Source organism: Octopus sinensis, linkage group LG13, assembly GCF_006345805.1.
Source record: "Octopus sinensis linkage group LG13, ASM634580v1, whole genome shotgun sequence".
Classification (NCBI taxonomy): Eukaryota; Metazoa; Mollusca; class Cephalopoda; order Octopoda; family Octopodidae; genus Octopus; species Octopus sinensis.
In genome coordinates, this window is record NC_043009.1 from 64,003,078 (window position 1) to 64,023,380 (window position 20,303).

The window sequence follows — 20,303 nt, forward strand, 5'->3', positions numbered from 1 at the left end:
AATGGACTTGATTTGCATTTTCAATAGAGTAAAATTACAAATATTTGAGAAATAAGATGGTAGAGTGTAGCAAGCATATATTAACCACACTGTATTACTGCTATTTATTAACCTCTATTAAATAAAATCACTGGTTGAACTTACCATGAAACAAACAGTGTGTAATACAGAAATCCACAACACTGCACCTCCTTTCAATTTGCTATTCTCCTAATTGCTACAATCTGTTCTTGTTATATTCATTATCATCATCCTCATTGATTAACATTTTCCAGGCTGGACAATTTGGCTGAATCTGGCAAGCCATCTCAAGTTCCAATGACAGTTTAGCATGGTTTCTGTAGCTGGATGGCCTTCCTAAAGCTGACCCCTTTACAGAGTGGTCAGCTTTAGGAAGGGTGCTTCCTTTGTGTCACTGGCACTGTTCAGCTTGCAGGGTACCTTGAGAGACAGAAAAAGAACTGGGAAGGAGGAAAAGAAAAAAAATCTCATATAACTAAATGGGGAGTATTTGAGAGGGAAAGGAAGTTGAGAGGGGATGTGACATGTGCAACATTTGCTCTCAGGTGATTACAGCAATCGAGTAGTACCATAAATGGTGAAGTGATAATTGAAGGAAATATCTGATGTGTCAGAGCAAAAGAGATGCAGGGCACATTCCAGTATAACTGACTTCTGGTTATCACTTTTGCTGCAATAGATGGGTCTACTCAAGCATAGCAAATTGCCAGTTGTCTCAGTCCTTTGTCATCACCTTTTTAAGCAATTAGTACTTCGTTATATGGCTTTTCTTATCCAGACACATCACATCACCAAACCAGTGAGGTCTTCTTTCCTGCACACTACATCTCATTCTTCTAATGCCTAATGTTTCTCTCAGCACATGAACACTTTTTCATACTTGCACAGTGACTTTACACAGTAAAACATACAAGCTTCAATCCTCTCTAGTCATTGCATGTGCACTTCTGTCAGAGCCATTGTCTTACTATCATGTTGCATTGCTATTCATACACAAGCATCATATGATCAGCCTTCACTCAGAAAGAGGGATCTCTTGTTGCTGATGGAGGTAAAAGCTCTGAACTTTTTCATTCCTATTCTTATTCTAACAACTACACTTTCAGGACATCCTCCTCCACTGCTAAATAATTCTCCACATTTAATAACCTTTCATAGTAGCACTTTCACACTTCTTTCCAGAGTCACTTAGTGCTCACATACCCTTTTCCACTCATACACATTTCTATCCTCAATACACTGTCTAGCAATCTGGAACACTTCTAGTCTCTGACCCTCTGAGCATCCCTAGACCCTCAAACACATCAGCAATCTTCATAATTTCTGCTTCTGCTCTTACTAGGTAAAACCTGTCACCAAGTTGCCGTTTAACTACCTCATTTGGTTCTTTGCTATCTCTATTTTCCTACTCTTTCCAAATCTATCTCCTCTTTTCATGGCCCTGTCTACCTCACTGTTCCACCATCGTGTCACCCTTAGTCTGGCAGAAGCTCTGCTCCACTCTCAGATTTGGTCGGTCACCCTCAGAATGTTGTAATGATGATAAACCTTCTTGCTACTGGTGCAAGGCCTGATATTCTGGGGAAGGGGTTTAGTTGAATGCATCAATCCCAGTACTTGACTGATACTTAATTTATAGACACTGAAAGGATGAAAGGTAAAGTCAACCTAGGTTGTATTTAAACTCAGACGTGTGACATGTAAAAGGCGCCCAATACACTCTGTGGAATGGTTGGCATCAGGAAGAGCACCCAGCCATAGAAACCAAACTGAAACAGATTGAAGACAGCTCCCTGGCTTACTACCTCATGGCAAACTGTCTAATCCATGCCAGCATGGAAAACGGACGTTAAATGATGATGATGTGTGTGTGTATATATATATATATATATATATATGTGTGTGTGTGTGTGTGTATACACACACACACACACATATATATATACTACAAAATGGGACAAGAACGCAAAACATCCAGACAACTAGGTAATACAAAAAGGGACAACAAAACATCCAGATAGATGATGCAAAAAAAAAAACAAGGACAGGTCATTCGAAGCTTTCTATCCTCAGTCAAGAACCGGATCATCCTCGGCTGATTAATCTCATATATATATATATATATATATATATATGTGTGTGTGTGTGGATATATGAATGGAAGGAAAGTTTTTCTGATGAGAACACAACAGAGAGGCCAACTATCTGAATTGACATCAAGTATGATAGATAAAGCAATTAAGGTTATGAAGACAAGGAAAGGTCCTCATCCATCAGAAATTACTGTTGATGTGTTTAAAATGTCTGGCAGAGTGGAGCATAGCCTAGTCACTAATATATTGACCAAGTTGTCTAGAAAGGTGTCACACCCAATGACTAGAGAGGCAGCATTGTAGTCAACTGTTAAAAAGATGAAGATGCCTTTGTCAAAAGTAATTACAGAGGTATCAAATTGCTGTAGGAAGCAACAAAAATTACCAAAAGGGTTTATAGCTCAACTAATTATGAAGGGAGTTAACCTAGATGAGATGCAGTTTGGTTTTGAGCCAGGGAGAAGCATTACTGATGCCTTCTTTTAGTAAGGCAACTGCTGGAGAGGCATTTGGCCAAAAATAAACCACCAAACTAGGTACTTATTGATATGGAGAAAGCCTTTGACTGGATCCCTTACTCTCTCATTTAATGGATGCTGCAGAATCTAAGAGAAATGAATGGCTGGTAAGAGCCATCCAACCATACTATATTCATTGCCATTCTCATTGCTGACTTTCACCTTACAAACAGGGGTATTGTTAGTAAGGTGAACGTTAGCAATGAATCTAGTGTGCAGGTAGGAGTCCACTATGGCTTGGTTCTCTGCCCTTTCTTATTTATCATAGTTCTCCAGACAACAACAGAGGAGTTTAAGACTCATTGCCCATGGAATCTCGTCTATGCTGATGATCTTGTTCATATAACTATATCTACGCTAAAATTACGGAAGAAATTTCAGGCATGGAAGTAACACCTGTAATCAAAGGGCCATACAGTTAACTGAGCAAAGCCCAAAGTTCTAGTAAGTAGGGAAGCAGACAAATTACTAATTCCTTCAGGGAAATGGCCTTGCTGAAAATGTAGAAAATGGTGCAGGTAGAAATTCCATACAGTAATGCTCAGTGTAAGCTATAGTCACAAAAGATGCAGTGGAATCGCAGGAAGGTTAACAGAGGAAAGTAGTCTTTGTGTTTGTTAGATGTGCAGGAACTGTAAACACTAAGAAAACATAGGAAATAGATTTCTTCAAATGTTCAATCCTTACAGGTAGTAGAGAGTTTTTGTTACCCAGGTGACTGAATTAGCACTGGTAGAGGTTGCTCTGAAAGTGTAGTTGCTAAAATATGGACTGAGTGGGAAACTTGTTGAGAGCTATTACTTCTGTTCATAACAAATGACAGCTATGTGATATTGTAGTGAAACGTGGGCTGGGGATGTAAAGGCTTGAAAGAAATGTAACTCGTATGCTCTGCTGGATGTGCAATGCCAATGTGCATATGTAACAAAGTATAAATGTATTGAGAGAAAAATAGTGCATAAGAGACATCAGATGCGGTGTGCAAGAGAGAATACTGCACTCTTATGGCCATGTAATGTATATGGATGAGGACAGCTGCGTAAAGAAATGCTGCCCACTAAGTGTGAATGGAAACTGTGGGAGAGGAAGACCCAAGGCGACACGGGACAAAAAGGTGAAAATTGACTTTCAGATGATGAAGGACCAAAATGATTTATGATTTGCCATGCTTGGAAAGATCTATACATCTAAGTAAAATCGAGGCCCTAAATGCATGTCATTTGTCTATGCTCTTGTGCACCATCTGTCCCAGACAGATCTCTCCCTAATGCCCCGTGTTTCCACCTGTCTTCACTCTGCCCACCCATCCTATCCAATCCACTGCACCCCTTACATACACCGCCTTCAAACTTGAGCTTACGCCCTAACACATCTTCACCATCTAATCTCTGTTTTCCCAACTGGGACAGCTCTGAATTTCCTCTGTCAAGAGAAAACCTGTTTCCATCCGTCTCTCATGTCCTCAGTACCACTCTCACCTCAGTTGAAGTTTCTTGTCTTGCAAGTTACTTGCTGAATTTTCTGGTGCCATATAAAATGGTTGGTCTTAGGAAGGGCCTCTAGCCATAGAAACCATGCCATAGCAGACAGAAGAGCTTGGCACAGTCTTCCATCTTGCCAACTCTTTTCAACCCATCCAACTCATGCCAGCATGGAAAATGAATGATGATCATTATCATCATTTAATGTCCATTTTCCATGCAGGCATGGGTTGCTCAGTTTGACAGGAGCTGCCTGCTTTGTCAAGGGTTCTATGGCTGGATGCCCTTTCTGACACCAACCACTTTACAAACCATAGTGAGTACCTTTTACACGGCACCAGCATACATGCCTTCTATGTGGCATGGGTCTTTCTGATGTGGAACCAGCATGGATGCCTTTTACATGGCACCAGCACAGGTGCTTTTGCATGGGAGCCTGCAAGACAAGGACTACTTGCTTGATGGAGAGACATGCCTGTATGTATGGATGGCCACGATTTTACTTAGCTTGACGTGTCTTCTCAAGCACTGCAAATCACCACAAGTTTCTGTCCTTTGTCATCTCCTCAGTGAGGCCCAGTGTTTGAAGTTCCTTCCTCACCACTTGTCCCACGTCTTCCTTGGTCTATCCCTTCTACATATTCCCTCCATGGTTAGACATTGAAAGTGGAGGCACAATAGCCAATGGTTAGGGCAGAAGACTCATGGTTTTGATTCCCAGACCGGGTGTTGTGAGTGTTTATTGAGCGAAAACACCTAGAGCTCAACGAAGCTCCAGCAGGGCGTGGTGGTGGCAAACCCTGCTATATTCTTCCACCACAAGTTTCTCTCACTCTTTCTTCCTGTTTCTGTTGTACCTGTATTTCAAAGGGGCCAGCCTTGTCACACTGAATCTCCCCAAGAACTACGTTAAGGGTAAACGTGTCTGTGGAGTGCTCAGCCACTTGCACGTTATTTTCAAGAGCAGGCTGTTCCATTGATTGGATCAATTGGAACCCTTGTCGTCGTAATCAACGGAGTGTCATGAGATAATGAAACTTCTTTATGCAACAATTAGGGATTGGCACTTCATTATGCAATTATGTCAAGTTTCAAAAACAATTTAGCATAAACTGCAGGATTGCTCAATACATTTTTGCAGATGACATATTTATTATACTTTATAAGAATTCAATGAATGCTAGGTCAAAACTTCGAAGTCACTGTTATCACTATTCTTGTAAAAGAATGTGTATATATATATATATATAAAGACAGCTAGGATTATAACCCTATCTACATACTATATGAGTGAGTATTTTCATCTCTCTCTCTCTCCCTATATATATATACATACACACACACAAACATAACAATGGCATACTTGATGTTGATGTACTATCAACAGCCACAAAACTGCAGTATTTGTCTTGAAATGAAAAAGCTTCTTGTACAGATATATAGTGCTAAACACTTTTGAGATTTTGCATAATTTATAGTTGAATAAGACATGGTTAGATGTTCCAAATATAAAATAAAAGAAGAATTATTGAAGAGTAAATCAGTTTTATTTATATTTTAATTTGAGATTTACACTTGAAATGACAAAATGCTTGAGATAATATGGTCCAACACTGACAATGGACATAAAAATATTGGTTGATGATAATTCAAAGATTTCTCTACCAATTTTGTTTTTATGTAAAGTTTAATACTACAATGACACTTGCAAATGAACAGTAAATTTCTCCATAGTCATGAAGGAACCATACTATAGATAAAAATCATATATATATTACCAATAACTTGATGGAATAAATACAAGAATATACTTAATATACATATAAAAAATAAAAGCTTTTAGTGAGAATGATAACCACAAATATCATTCATATGGTCCGTCTTATGTAAGAATACATATGTGGTTAGTTAAATGATCCTGTTGAAAGAATGATTTATCACAGATATTATTTCAGTGATAGAGTTTTGCTCCTGTATGAATATTTTTGTGCTGAGTTAATAGCTTAATGTATGAACATGATTTATCACATATATCACAATGACATGGGTTTTCTTCAGTAAATGTTTATGCTTCTTCAAATATACATTTCAAATGAATGCTTTGCCATAGATATGAACAATGAAGTGGTTTTTTCTTCAGTATGAATACATTTATCATCAGTCAAGGAATTATTTTGAAGGAATGATTTACCACGTGTATCATAATAGCATGGGGTTTTCTGAGGTACGAATACATTTGTGTACAGCTAAGGCATTACTTTGAGGAAATGCTTTACCACAGATTTCATAAGGGTATGGGGTCTTTTTCTACAGTCTGAATGCATCTATGTCCTTTTAAGGCACTACTTCGAACAAATGCTTTACCACAGTTATCACAATGAAATCGTTTTTCTCCAGTATGAATACGTTTGTGTCCAGTCAATGAACTATTTTGGAGGAATGATTTACCACAGATATCACATTGATATGGTTTCTCTCCTGTGTGAATATGCTTGTGTATGGTTAACTCATCATTTCGGGAGAATGATTTGTCACAGATATCACAGTGATATGGCTTTTCTCCTGTGTGAATACGTTTGTGTTTAATTAGCTGATTACTTTGATTAAATGATCTCCCACAAAAATTACACTGATAAGGTTTCTCTCCAGTATGAATGCGTTTGTGATCGGTCAGGTTAGTACTTCTGGAGAAAGATTTACTACACATATCACACTGATATGGTTTCTCTCCTGTGTGAATACGTCTGTGTGTAGTTAAAATATCTTTACGAGCAAATGATTGACCACAGATATCACACTGATATGGTTTCTCTCCTGTATGAACACGCTTGTGAATAGCTAATTCACCACTTCGATAGAATGGTCTACCACAAATATCACAGTGATATCGTTTGTCTCCTGTATGAATACGTATATGATGAACAAGATTAGCCTTTGAAGCAAACGACTTTTCACAGATATCACATTCATATGAAGACTTTGCTAAGTTTTTTGCCATTTCTTAATAATGAAAACTATCAGTATTTCAATTCACAATATATGAATATGGTTGTTGATTTTTTTTTCTATAATTTATTTCAAACAAATATTCCTTCAACTATATGTCCATCAACTGTACTGCAAAGTCCTTTATAAATTTGGCTAAGTCCATTTAGAATGCAAAATTATTTTGTATTTATTCCAGACATGGATTATAAAAGTGTTGCTAATAATCTCACTCCGAAGAAACCTTTCACCTTAATTCACCAGATTTTATATAAACATGGTTGTATTGGTTCCATATAACATTTTCCTTTTGTCTCTTTAAGATGATAAATATTGATGATGCTTCTGATGTAAAAAAAAGGATTTTCTATATCAGGGTCACATGGTATTCTGAAACAATAAAGAAAAGGTCGTAAGATATAGAGGATATTTAAACAGTGTAGAATCCACAGCAGAAATTTAATTAATTGTAAAAGTAAACCTTTATCTGAATTTATTCAGTGCATTTGAACATTTTAACGAGTATATTTATATTATAAAAGAGAAGCGAAATACATATATTAGATATATATATCGGAATCAGAATCGAAATTGAACCAATCCTATGACTGGCTCCCGACAGTTGCCAGTACCGCTGGACTGACTCCTGTGCAGGTGGCAAGTAAAGAAACACCATTTCGCCCCTGTGCTTGAGGACCTATTGAGTCAAGTACACCAACATCAAAAATCAATGGAAACTGTAGTTGTGATCCCTGTGCCGGTGGCACGTAAAAAGCACCATCTGAACGTGGCCGATGCCAGCGCCGCCTTGACTGTCTTCTGTGCTGGTGGCACGTAAAAAGCACCAATCCGATCGTGGCCGTTGCCAGCCTTGCCTGGCATGTAAAAAGCACCCACTAAACACTCGGAGTGGTTGGCGTTAGGAAGGGCATCCAGCTGTAGAAATACTGCCAGATCAGACTGGGCCTGATGCAGCCTTCTGGCTTCCCAGATCCCAGTCGAACCGTCCAACCCATGCTAGCATGGAGAACGGACGCTAAACGATGATGATGATATATATATATATATATATCATAAAAAATGTGTCTTCAGACCGAAATTTTTGCTTAAATTCTTGCAATGGTCCACCCTTTGGTGCATCATCATTCCATTAAATGTAATCGGGGAGGGGGGGAGGATATTGAGAAACATCAATAAGTAACAAAGAAACGAGGAAGGTATCAGGTGGCTGTGAGATATGCTAAAAATAACAGCTAAATCACCCTTAAATTACACAGACACACTTTTTTTTGCATAATCATATGAATTCCCGAGTGTAGAACAGAGATTCGCAAATATTTTCTGAAAATTTCCCAAAATAAAGAAGTTGTGAGGGGTTACATGGATGCTTAAACCAGAATTCTGCCAAAAATTTTCCCGAGGGTAGGGAGAGGAGTTACGGAAAATTCACGTATATGAATGTACATGTGAGTGTGTTTTTCCCCACCATCGCTTGACAACCAACGTTGGTTTGTTTATGTCTTCGTAACTTGGTGAGTTCGCCAAAAGAAACCGATTGAATAAGTACCAGGTTAAAAAAAGAAACGTAGTAAATGTGGTTTCGGTTTTATCATTAGTGGTGACTTTACACAATTTAAAAACATTTACTTTTTCTGTAGAATAGGAAAAAAGGAAATAAAATCACGTTTGACTGTCAGGCTGAGAAGAAAACTTTCCAAACAAGTGATCATGGGTTCGATTCCACAGCATCGCCAGAAGTCCAAGAAATGAAACAAAAACATAATGGCAAAAGTGTGGTTGGAACGAAAGATATTTTTAAAAATGCGACATCGAAGAAATAATTTTTCAAGAATGGAATGGTAATTTCAGGACGAAGGGGAGAAAGGATTTGTCGAAATGATGGGTTATTAAATGCAAATTAGAAGGGTTATAATTGTTTCATAATGTGGAATACAAAAAGTAACGAAAAGAAATCGTGAAAAGTGGGAAAAGGGGCGTGCTTTTTTTTTTTTTTTTCTTTCTAAATGCGAATTAGAAATTATTCTTAATGTGGAATATAATAGAATGACGAAAAATTATTAAAAAAGAAAAAAAATCATCAGCAATTCCGAAGGCTCAACAGGGAGGAAGAGATAGATAGATAGAGAGAGAGAGAGAGAGAGAGAGGGAGAGAGAGTGAAAGAGAGAGAGATTTCAAAAACAAGCGAAAATACATAAAGACTGTTTTTTTAAAAAACGCAATTTACATGTTTTGCATTATGCGATTCTAATAAAATACCGAAAAATGCCAAAGAAGAAAGAAATAGACCTCCAAGAAGCTCCATTTCATTGGTGATAGCGATTCCGAAAGCCACTCATTTTGACAAAGGAAATTACGATTCTGATACAACATTTTGGCGGATTATCGTAAAATATTAAATTGAGGAAAGGGAAAAAAAGCCCCTCCCAATTCTTTGTCCTTTTCTTTTATATAAATTTCAACACCATAAATACTCACTCCTCGTTTTGTCTTTATATTCTCTTTGATAAATTCAATTAAGACGAGAGAAAGTTCTTCACCGGAAATGGTTATGTTAGATGCTGGGCGGAAGTAATAAAATCTGGATAAACATTTATTATCATAAATACTAGCATACCCGTGTCGTCAAAAATGCCCACAGTTTTATTAATGACTAGCAGTATCGCCCGGCGTTGCTCGGATTTGTAAGGGAAATAACTATATAAGCATTTTTAGAGAGTTATAGCCAAAAAATGCATTAAAAATGGAAAAAAAATGATGGTAAATTTTTTTTTAAATCGTTGACATTTTTAGAGAGTTACTTCCCTTACATAATAGCGAAAAAATGCATTAAAATGGAAAAAGATGATGGTAAATTTTTTTTTAAATCGTAGACTCATCGTGGACGCGCGCTAATACCCAGAAGGGCTCGATATGAATCACGACTATAAGATACCCGGTTTTGGTTAAACTGCACCGCAAAATGTGGGAATAGTTAGGAATCTAAATCGTAGGAGACAGACACACAACCTCTCTTTTATATATAAAGATATAGTGGCTCATCAACACAAAGGAACAAAGCATTGCTAAATTTCAGCTATGCTGGGATCTAATCACGTTGATCGGCAGGCCCCACTCTTCTTTTGTTGTCATTATATATATATACACACACACGTTTATATATATATGATTTTATATATACACACATTTATATAGACATCTCTCTATATATACGTATGTATGCTTTGACATCTCTCTCTATGTATATATATGTTATATGAGCAATATTTTGAAAACATAAGTGTTTAATATTTAACTTCATCTAATATAATAAATGCGATTGTCTGTGTGTCACACTTTTCCACCTTTACTGCTAGAGGCCGTAGGCCAACATATAGTATTTTGGGACCAGGCCAATTTTGTAAGTGAATTAAAAACATTCCGGGCCGAATCCAGATCAGCAATCCCAAAACTTTGGATTCCCAAATTTTTATTTGTGGGCGAACAAAAAGTAAATAAAAGTTAAGGGGAGATAACTAATAAAAGAAGCGAAGGGAAGTCAGTCAAATGAGTTCATATCACACCAAAATTTAGTTTAGTTTGGAATTGGAAATCGATCGAGATGTGATGTGGAAGACCAGCGGCACTGCAGTTGGTTGAACCCGAGTGGAAATCCTTAATCACAAGACAATATTAGAAGAATCGTGGAATATTTCTAAATTTCCAGAAACATGTAACAAACAACATTCTTCAATGGTTGGCACGACGCCGTTCAGTCATGAACAGGTATACCCGTGAAAAGGTGGCGAGCTGGCAGAAACGTTAGCACGCCGGGTGAAACGCTCAGCAGTATTTCGTCTGTCGCTACGTTCTGAGTTCAAATTCCACTGAGGTCGACTTTGCTTTCATCCTTCCGGGGTCGATAAATTAAGTACCAGTTACGCACTGGGGTCGATGAAATCGACTTAATCCGTTTGTCTGTCCTTGTTTGCCCCCTCTGTGTTTAGCCCCTTGTGGGTAGTAAAGAAATAGGTATTTCGTCTGTCGCTACATTCTGAGTTCAAATTCCGCCAAAGTCAACTTTGCTTTCATCCTTTCGGGGTCGATAAATTAAGTACCAGTTACGCACTGGGTCAATGTAAACGACTTAATCCGTTTATCTGTCCTTGTTTGCCCCCTCTGTGGGTAGTAAAGAAATAGATATACCTGTGAATATTGCGATTCACCATGTGGCCTTATCACACTTGGTGACATTATTGGCAGAAAACTTCGGTACTACAAGCTTTGTAAAACATGAAAATCAATCCGTCACAGGTCATACTTTGACAAAAGCCACATGCCCCTTGTATAACGCCCTTTTAATCGTTTATTGTTGGTCACGCGATATCTTGCAAAATATGATGCATGGATCTTCTATACAAAGAACTAAGATTGTAGATTGGAGTAATTTCTGTCGACCAATATGTGATGCTTGGCTCGAACAAAATTCAATGCAAATTGGTGGCAGACTTCAGTTTCCAATGTGAGTGAGCTGTGCACTGTCAATCAATAAGGTCCCAAGTACAATCACTGAAAGTAACTGGGCCTCGTCTGATGGAACCCTACTTTTCTCACGGCCAGCTCTATGTTGGTTGTTCAAGGATTAAGAATGGAAACAAGCTATTTGTATTGATCACAAAAGGGAAAACCAAAAATGCTGTTTATCCTGCAGCTTTGCAATAAGTTCTAAATAGACAAATTATATCATTGTTTTGATGAAAACTTGTTTGTAAAATATTGTTCAAGTTTAATAAAATTTAATATGTACTCAAAGTATGAAGTGTCGTTGCTGAGCCCGAGGCCCAATAAAGAGATCTCTGCAGGAGCTAGCAAAAAGCCACCCAACAGAGTGACTTTTAAGCTAAATATATTTATATATATATATTTGTATGTGTGTCAATACTCTTTTACTTGTTTCAGTCATTTGACTGCGGCCATGCTGGAGTACAGCCTTTAATCGAGCAACTCGACCCCGGGACTTATTCTTTTGTAAGCACAGTACTTATTCTATCGGTCTCTTTTGCCGAACCGCTAAGTAATGGGGACATAAACACACCAGCATCGGTTGTCAAGCAATGCTAGGGGGACAAACACAGACACACAAACATACACGCACACACATATATATACATATATATGACAGGCTTCTTTCAGTTTCCATCTACCAAATCCACTCACAAGGCTTTGGTCGGCCTGAGGCTATATAGTAGAAGACACTTGCCCAAGGTGCCACACAGTGGGACTGAACCCAGAACCATGTGGTTGGTAAACAAGCTACTTACCACACAGCCACTCAAGAGTAATAACTAAGTACAACTTACAGTTTATTTTAATCAAAATACCAGCATCTCCAGAGCAAGACCTTTGGATGCTGTTCCCCTGCCTTCAGTGTCTCCATCACTCACTCCCACTCTGTTTGTTGTTGTACTCCTCTCTCTCCTCAGTGTGACTGATGAGACACACACACTGCATATTATTATTATTATATGTAAGATAAGAAATAAGAGAAGCAAGCTGGCAGAAGTGTTAGCCTTTCAGGCAAAATGCTTAGCGGAATTTCCTCAGTCCTCTGGTTCTGAGTTCAGATTCTGCTGAGGTTGACTTTGCCTCAAGGCACGAGGTGAGGTGGGGGGAGGGGGGGGGCAGAAACAAGGTGCACGAGCTGGCAGGGCTTTGCAAGAGTTAGAGAAAACAGCTATAAAGATTGGGTTGAAGGGAGTGATGGATGAGGCAGAAGAAAGATGCAGAAGAGAGCAGCAGGAGGCTAGTGATGACGATACACAAGAGAAAAGATGACACGTGGCTGGGTAGGCTGCAGGGGATGGGGGAGAGAAGCAAGTACAATGCCTGAGGAGAGATAATTTGTTGGACGTGGTGGGACTTGATCGATGTAATATGTGGGTATAGGGAACACTATTTATGGATGAAGAATGGCCAACCAATGAAATGGTTCCAGGTCGCCAGAAATAAAGTGGTGTCAAGGGAGAGAGAGAGAGATGATAGGAGTCAGAATGAGCCGAGGAGATTCGGTGAGGTGCGTATTTGTGCACGGATGTGAAATGATGATATACGTCTGCAGGGGTGACATCCCATCACTATTTACTTTTATGCAGCTCCCACCGATTCTTTCTCACTTTTCCCCTCGAGATGTGAGGAGTCGTATATATCACCAAAACATTTCTCTCATGCCTTAAACCTCATCTCCTAGCATATCATTATCATTTAACGTCCGTTCTCCATGCTAGCATGGGTTGAACAGCTTGATCAAGGATCTGGGAAGCCAGAAGGCTGTACCAGGCTCCAGTCTGATCTGGCAGTGTTTCTACAGCTGGATACCCTTCCTAACGCCAACCACTCCTGCCACCCATTTAGGTTTTCTAGCCTTGTAGTGTTGCATGCCAACCCCACTGGTGCCAGTGGCATGAAAAAAGCACCCAGCACATACGCGATCGTGTCAAATAGTCCAATGTCTTGCCAGCATAGAACATGTACTGTAAATGATGTGAAGGGTCATGTTCGTATACTCAGACTTTTGTATATGTAATTGTACGTGTTGAGTGCTTATTTACAGTTGTGCGCGTATGTTTCACCGATACGGTGCACATGAAATCCACTACGAATACAGTCACAGCATATGCACATACGTACGCATTTACTTTTATTATTTTTTTAATTAGAAATGACTGTAACAATTAGGAGGGTGATAAATTGAAAAAAGGACGAGTGTTGTGGATTTAATTTCAATTTCTTGTTTTAGTCAACATCTTGCTTGATTTTTACCAAGTTCAACTACTGATTTCATTTACCTGGGGTTAATAATTAACAGTAATATACCGTGGTTAATGTATGCCACTCTCCAACACCTCATTCCACAAATATTTGTAATTTTACTCTACTGAAAATGTAAACCTAATCCATTGTCTTTAAAATATATCAAAAGTGAAATGAAAATATGCCAATAAATTTGTTGCTTTAGGCAAAGTTCTGCAAGGAAACCATTATATGTTACTGTTACTAACTTCTATTGGTTCCTCATTCAAATAGAATCAGCACAATAACTCAACTCACAACAATGCCTTCCTTAAGCTAAGTAAAGAAGAATAAATATCCAGACTCCTTGTTTACAACTGTAAATGTTAGGATGTGCACATTCTTTTTGAAAAAATATTTTCACTATTTGTAAGCTGATGAGAAATGTCCATTCAGCACATCAATGTACTGATAATTACTGTTCATACAATGCTGACAGCATTCCACCAAACAAATAAGATTTCCAGTAATTCAGTTATTCTACCTCTAAAAATATCCTTGTCTTATATGTACCTTTTGTGTTGCCATGTTGATATAAACAGCAATCAAACATATAAGTTTTTATACCACAATATGTATTCAAAATACATATGATGAAATCACATTTTAACATTATCTGAGAATGAGAAATATATTCTGTTGTGTCTGGGGAGAGTCATTTTCTTTTTGTGCCTTATTATGTAACACTTACCAGTAAAATTTCCACTTCTTTCTTATTTTTATTGTCCTAAAACTACTGAAAAGTTTGCAAGATGCAACGAAAATTTTAGGAAAATAAAAATAAGATAAAGTGGAAATTTTACCGGTAAGTGTGTTATATAATAAGGCACAAAAAGAAAATAACTCTTCCCAGACACAAGAGAATATGCTTCAACACACAAACTCATATAAAGAATTTTGCAAACCAAATTCCAAAAGGGAAATAGATTGCTTTTAGGCAGCCTTTGACTTGTCTCCCATCAACCAACTCACTAAATCACATCTCAACTGAAATCATTACAAGACTTGGTTAGATGTTCTAAATACAAAACAGGAGAAAAATAATTTAAGAGTGAACCAGTTCTATTTAGATTCCAAACTGTTATGGATACTCACTAAAGTTGGTGCGTCAGAATTCTGGAATTTGAAATTTACAGTTAAAATGATGAAATGTCTGAGAAACATTGACAATGGACACAAGAATATGACTCCACACACTTTGTATTATGTAAAGTTTAATACCACAATGACACTTGCAAAATAACATAGCCATGACTTCTCCCATATGAATACATTAGTTAAAAGATTACTGTAAGAAAAACAATCTACCTCAATTATCACAAATGATATGATTTCTCTTTAGCATGAATACGTTTGTGTACAGTTACCGCAGTACGTTGAGAGAATGATTTACCACAGATGTCGCAATGGTAGGTTTTTTCTCCAGTATGAATACGTTTGTGTCCCTTTAAATCATAACTCCGAATAAATGATTTACCACAAATATCACAATGAAATGGTTTTTCTCCTGTGTGAATACGTTTATGATCAGTCAAAGAATTATTTCGAGGAAACGATTTACCACAGATATCACAATGGTACGGTTTTTCCCCTGTATGAATGCGTTTGTGTCCCTTTAAGATACTACTTTGAACAAATGCTTTACCACAGATATCACAAGGAAATGGCTTTTCTCCAGTATGAATTCGTTTGTGTCCTGTCAAGGCACTATTTTCATGGAATGTTTTGCCACAGATATCACACCGATAAGGTTTCTCTCCTGTATGAATGTGTTTGTGTACAGTTAGTTCGTCATTTCGAGAGAATGATTTCTCACAGATATTACAGTGATAGGGCTTTTCCCCTGTGTGGATACGTTTGTGTTTAATTAGCTGATTACTTTGATTAAACGATTTACCACAGAAGTCACACTGAAATGGTTTTTCTCCGGTATGAATGCGTTTGTGATCGGTCAGGTTGGTACTGTTGGGGAATGATTTACTACACATATCACATTGATATGGTTTCTCTCCTGTGTGAATACGGATGTGATTAGTTAAAATATCTTTACGAACGAATGATTGACCACAGATATCACACTGATATGGTTTCTCTCCTGTATGAAGACGTTTATGAATAGTTAACTCACTATTTCGAGAGAATGATCTACCACAGATATCACAGTGATATGGTTTCTCTCCTGTATGAATACGTATGTGGATAGTAAGGTAACCTTTTGTAGTGAATGACTTTTTACAAGTGTCACACTCATATGAAGACTTTGCCAACTTCTTTGCCATTTCTTTAGAATAAAGAATAAGTCATTTAAACAATTTTTCTTCTTTCACTGAAGTATGTTTTTTATTTTCCTTTTTATATTTCTAACAAACACACCTTCTGTTTTGTGTCCATCAACTGTGATCTATGCTGCAAAGCCGTTTATAAATCTAAGTTTATCTACAAGACAAAAATTATCTCTCATTTATTCTAGACACTGACATACACAAATATTGCTAATAGTTTCACTCAGCGGAAACATTTTATCATAATTCATCAGTTTTATATAAACATGGTTACAATTATTCTGCGTAACATCTTCCGTTGTCTTTAAAAGATGATAATTATTAATGATGCCTCTGATGTGATAAAAAGACAACTTTATACCAGTTTGAACCAGGATCCTGAAATAAGAAAAACAGTGTAAGATATAAAGGATACTTAAACAGCAGAAATTTTATTTTGTTTCAATATTGATAAATTGTAGACATGAACGTTGAATAGAACAACTGAATTCCTGAAGTCTATCTATATTTTTACATTCTATCATAACAATTAATCAGACACTCTGTCGGTTACAACAATGATCCGATCAAAAGAGCAGCCTGCTTATGAAATTAATGTGAAAGTGGTTGAGCACTCCACAGACATGTGTAGTCTGAACATAGTTCTCAGGACAGAGAATGTAACAAGGCTGGCTCATTGAATTACAGATGAGTGCATTGGGGCAACATAAAATAAAGTGTCTTGCACAAGGACACAAAACAACCCCTAATACTTAACTCATAATTATGAGCTGAATACCCTAACATCATCATCATCGTTTAACGTCCGTTTTCCATGCTAGCATGGGTTGGACGGTTCGACCGGAGTCTGGGAAGCCAGGAGGCTGCACCAGGCTCCAGTCTGAGGGAAATAAATAGATTAGAGATATAAAAGATAGAAGTCTCCTTGTCTCTATGTTGTCTGATTATAGGAAGCAAGTGCCACTGTCATACAAGAAGTATCATTTGTTCCTAGTCTCCTGAGAACACACCTGGCAAAAGAGCAACATTACCTTAATTGGAAACAAGGAGAGCATATGACCTTATTAGCTTTTCCGTGCTGTAATATTTCTGATACGACCCCTTTTAGTTACCCCCTATGGCATTTGGGGATACTGTGTACAAATTCTATATTATATTGTATTATGACATCATAAATGAAAATATACAGATCAACCTTAACTTATGACCATCAGTAGCTATGACTCACCTGCAATTAACTAAGAGAGAACTGTCCATACTGCCACATGTAATCTACAGTTGTTTCATTCTATGATTTCAACAATTCTTCAGAACAAGGAACAAATTTTGGGTGCAGTAAAGGATTCAGGTTCCATGAGGACAACAATAATATTATACTTTTCTTCAATTAGAATATTCTTTTCTACTTTTTAAAAAACTAAAATGATAATTTTCTAGGTACTTCCTCACGCAATAAAATATTAAATTGGGGATCCACAATAGTCATTTAAGGGCACCTGAAAAAATTTGCTTTAGATGTATCTGTTGATATGTATTGCAAGAAACAGCTAGTTTTTTTTTTCTGAATTTTTTTACATTGTTCACCAGACTCAAAGTGTGAAAAACAAAATAGGAATTTTGAAAGTTTCTATTAAACTAGTTTTTAAACATCGAATGGCTTTGGTGGGGGTACAAGAAAAAAACAAAAAAAAAAAACACAATCAAAGGGATCCATAGATGAAAAAATGGTTGCAAACCCGCTATAGAATGACGAAAAGTAACGGGAAAGAAAGCAAGAATTATGTTAATCAGAAGGCGCAACAGGAAGGAAGTAACATTAAAAAACCCCAAAGATTTTGTAAAACAATTTTTCTTTTAGAAAAGCGATTTAGTTTTGCTGCGATTTTCGCAATATGGGATTCTATAAATTATCGAAATACCGAAAAAAAAAAAACCTTCGAGAAATTCCATTTAATTAGTGGCAGCTATTCCCAAAGTCACTCCATTTTTTGTAGCATCCACAGCCTGTCTGTGGATGCTGTCATCATTGGATCGGCAAAATTTCAAGAATGGTTCACAATTTAAAAATTATATATATGTAGCCTAAACCTACACTGGGAGCCTATCCATTTAATATTAAATGTTTCCTGTGATTTTTTTTACTGGGGTTTATCACTGTCGTTACTTGAAAAGCAATTTACTTTCACTTTTTTGCGTCGCTAAATTGCAATCTTACCCTCGGAATTATAGAAATTTTGGCGGATTATCCCAAAATACTAAGATGATGAAGTTGGGGGGAAAAAACCCTTCTCAATTCAAAGAATTTACCTTTACCTTTCCTATGAAGAAATGACAGTTATTACGAAATTCCACCGTGAAAAATGTTTTATATAAATTTAAACACTAACAAATACTCACTTCTCCTCTCATCTTCGTATTTTCTTCGAAGAATTCGATCAACAACTTTCATGTTGTTCACCGGAAATGGTTTTGGAAGATGCGGAGCGGAAAAGACAAGATCCGGACAAAAAGTTGAATTGATATTTTATTCCTTTTGCTTCTTTTTCTATTTTTATTCCTCTTTTCCCATTTTCCTCCCGATTTTGGATTCGTATTTTTAATGTAGATTTGTATTATATATGTATTATATACACATACGTGTTATATTCCAATAAAAGTTACAACCTCACCACAACAAAAAAAAAATAGTAAAAAGTTGGTAAATTTATAAAAAAAGCACACGGGGGTTGGTCGGTGAGAACATTTTTTGGCGATCCTTCGGTATAAGTACCGTAAGTGGCTTTGTTTACATTTCTGAAGATAACAGAAGCCCTTTTCTCCCACCCTCAATCCTAACCCTTTTTCTCAGTTGATTTTTCGTGTGTTTTCAAGTAATTTGACCCCTCGAACACGCTCGCGATCGACTTCTTTCTCTCCCGGAAGCGAGGGTGAGGTGGGTAGGGTATCGGGCAGGGGGTCCCTTGGAGAAATTTTTTTACCTTTATTTCTCCGTGTCTTTTCAACGAATCTGACCTCAAACTCCTACACATTCGACTCTTTTTCTTTTCTTTTCACCTCGGAAACAGAAGTGAGTAGATGGGGAGCATACAGATAAGCTCCAGTAAAAGTACCCACTGTATATATAAATCTGTTGTAGAATAACTGTGAAATATTTCCTCTGATCTAAGAATAAGAGCAACAGTTCTCTAAATCATTGTCCTGAATGTCTACAAGATAATTTTGCAATTTAATTAAACTTTGAAGGAATTTTCTAAGGGGTTTGTAGCAGCATCTTAAGACTTTGATAAAGACCTCAGTAGAAATATAGACTTAGAAGTATTGGGTCAGAATAAAATGTAAAATCGATGACAAGGAAAATATCTATATTGTAGTCAGAGAAGACAAAAATCACAGAGAAATGAATACTATGAGAAATTTAAAAGATTGATTTTCTTCTTGAAATGTCAAGAAAGATAGGAAAACCATTTAAATATTGTAATATCTGTAAAAATTTTGTGTTGCGCTGTTCCATCTTCACTCACCCTGCCCCAACAAACTAAACTACATCTCGTCTGTTCCTCACTGCTCCTCTTTTATTCTCCAGTCCTGTCTTCACGGCTCTCTTCACTGTATCATTGCTGTCCAGTAGCCCCACCTATATACCCAGGTTTTCCCCTCCTTCACTCTCTACTCACGTCCCTTTAGGAATGTCCTACCATTTTATATTATGACCTCCGTACCTCAAGGGTATGCCCTGGCACTTGCCACCATCTCTCTCTCTCTTCTTTTACTCGACCATCCCATTTGTATTCCGATCCCCGCTCTTGTGAGTATGCTCTGGCACTTCGCAACCATCTCTCTCCTGCTGTCTCTTACCCCTCTCTCCTGCTCTTCCCTCAGGTTGGGCAGCTATGTATCTCCTTTACAGCAACACATCCGTTTCTGTACTCATTCTTGATCACTTTCTCTTTCTCTCTCTTTAACCGAATACCCATGTACTTTCTCTACAAGACACCTATCTGTCTCCTTTCATCATCTGATACAAGATCACTTTCTCCAATACACCCTCCCTTCTCAAATAAAATTTCTCTTGCAAT

The 20,303-nt window shown here is 37.4% G+C and overlaps 2 protein-coding genes across 7 annotated transcripts; both read right to left on the reverse strand.

The window, feature by feature from the left end:
* Positions 1–5,673: 5,673 nt before the first annotated feature.
* Positions 5,674–9,699, reverse strand: LOC115218452 (zinc finger protein 239-like). Of its 4 annotated transcripts, XM_036508481.1 has the most exons (3): positions 9,596–9,699; positions 7,186–7,488; positions 5,674–7,133 (listed from the first exon to the last, which is right to left on the reverse strand). In XM_036508481.1, the coding sequence occupies exon 3, from the start codon at positions 7,109–7,111 to the stop codon at positions 6,398–6,400; it is 714 nt and encodes a 237-aa protein (XP_036364374.1). In that variant the 5' UTR covers positions 7,112–7,133; positions 7,186–7,488; positions 9,596–9,699; the 3' UTR covers positions 5,674–6,397. The 4 variants fall into 4 exon arrangements, with proteins under 4 accessions (XP_036364374.1, XP_029644135.1, XP_036364373.1 ...); XM_029788275.2 differs by having other exon boundaries at positions 5,674–7,488; XM_036508480.1 differs by lacking the exon at positions 9,596–9,699 and adding an exon at positions 9,407–9,550 and having other exon boundaries at positions 5,674–7,488.
* Positions 9,700–15,140: 5,441 nt separating this feature from the next.
* Positions 15,141–20,067, reverse strand: LOC115218321 (zinc finger protein 271-like). Of its 3 annotated transcripts, none has more exons than XM_036508478.1 (2): positions 19,749–20,067; positions 15,141–16,605 (listed from the first exon to the last, which is right to left on the reverse strand). In XM_036508478.1, exon 2 carries the CDS (start codon positions 16,222–16,224, stop codon positions 15,262–15,264), a length of 963 nt encoding a protein of 320 aa, XP_036364371.1. In that variant the 5' UTR covers positions 16,225–16,605; positions 19,749–20,067; the 3' UTR covers positions 15,141–15,261. The 3 variants fall into 3 exon arrangements, with proteins under 3 accessions (XP_036364371.1, XP_036364370.1, XP_036364372.1); XM_036508477.1 differs by lacking the exon at positions 19,749–20,067 and adding an exon at positions 18,625–19,289; XM_036508479.1 differs by lacking the exon at positions 19,749–20,067 and adding an exon at positions 18,320–18,594.
* Between the last annotated feature and the right edge of the window lie 236 nt (positions 20,068–20,303).

What these genes read in the sequence shown, in the direction of transcription:
- LOC115218452 (XM_036508481.1), bottom strand. Translation starts at nt 7,111, where the DNA reads ATGGCAAAAAACTTAGCAAAGTCTTCATATGAATGTGATATCTGTGAA.
- LOC115218321 (XM_036508478.1), bottom strand. Translation starts at nt 16,224, where the DNA reads ATGGCAAAGAAGTTGGCAAAGTCTTCATATGAGTGTGACACTTGTAAA.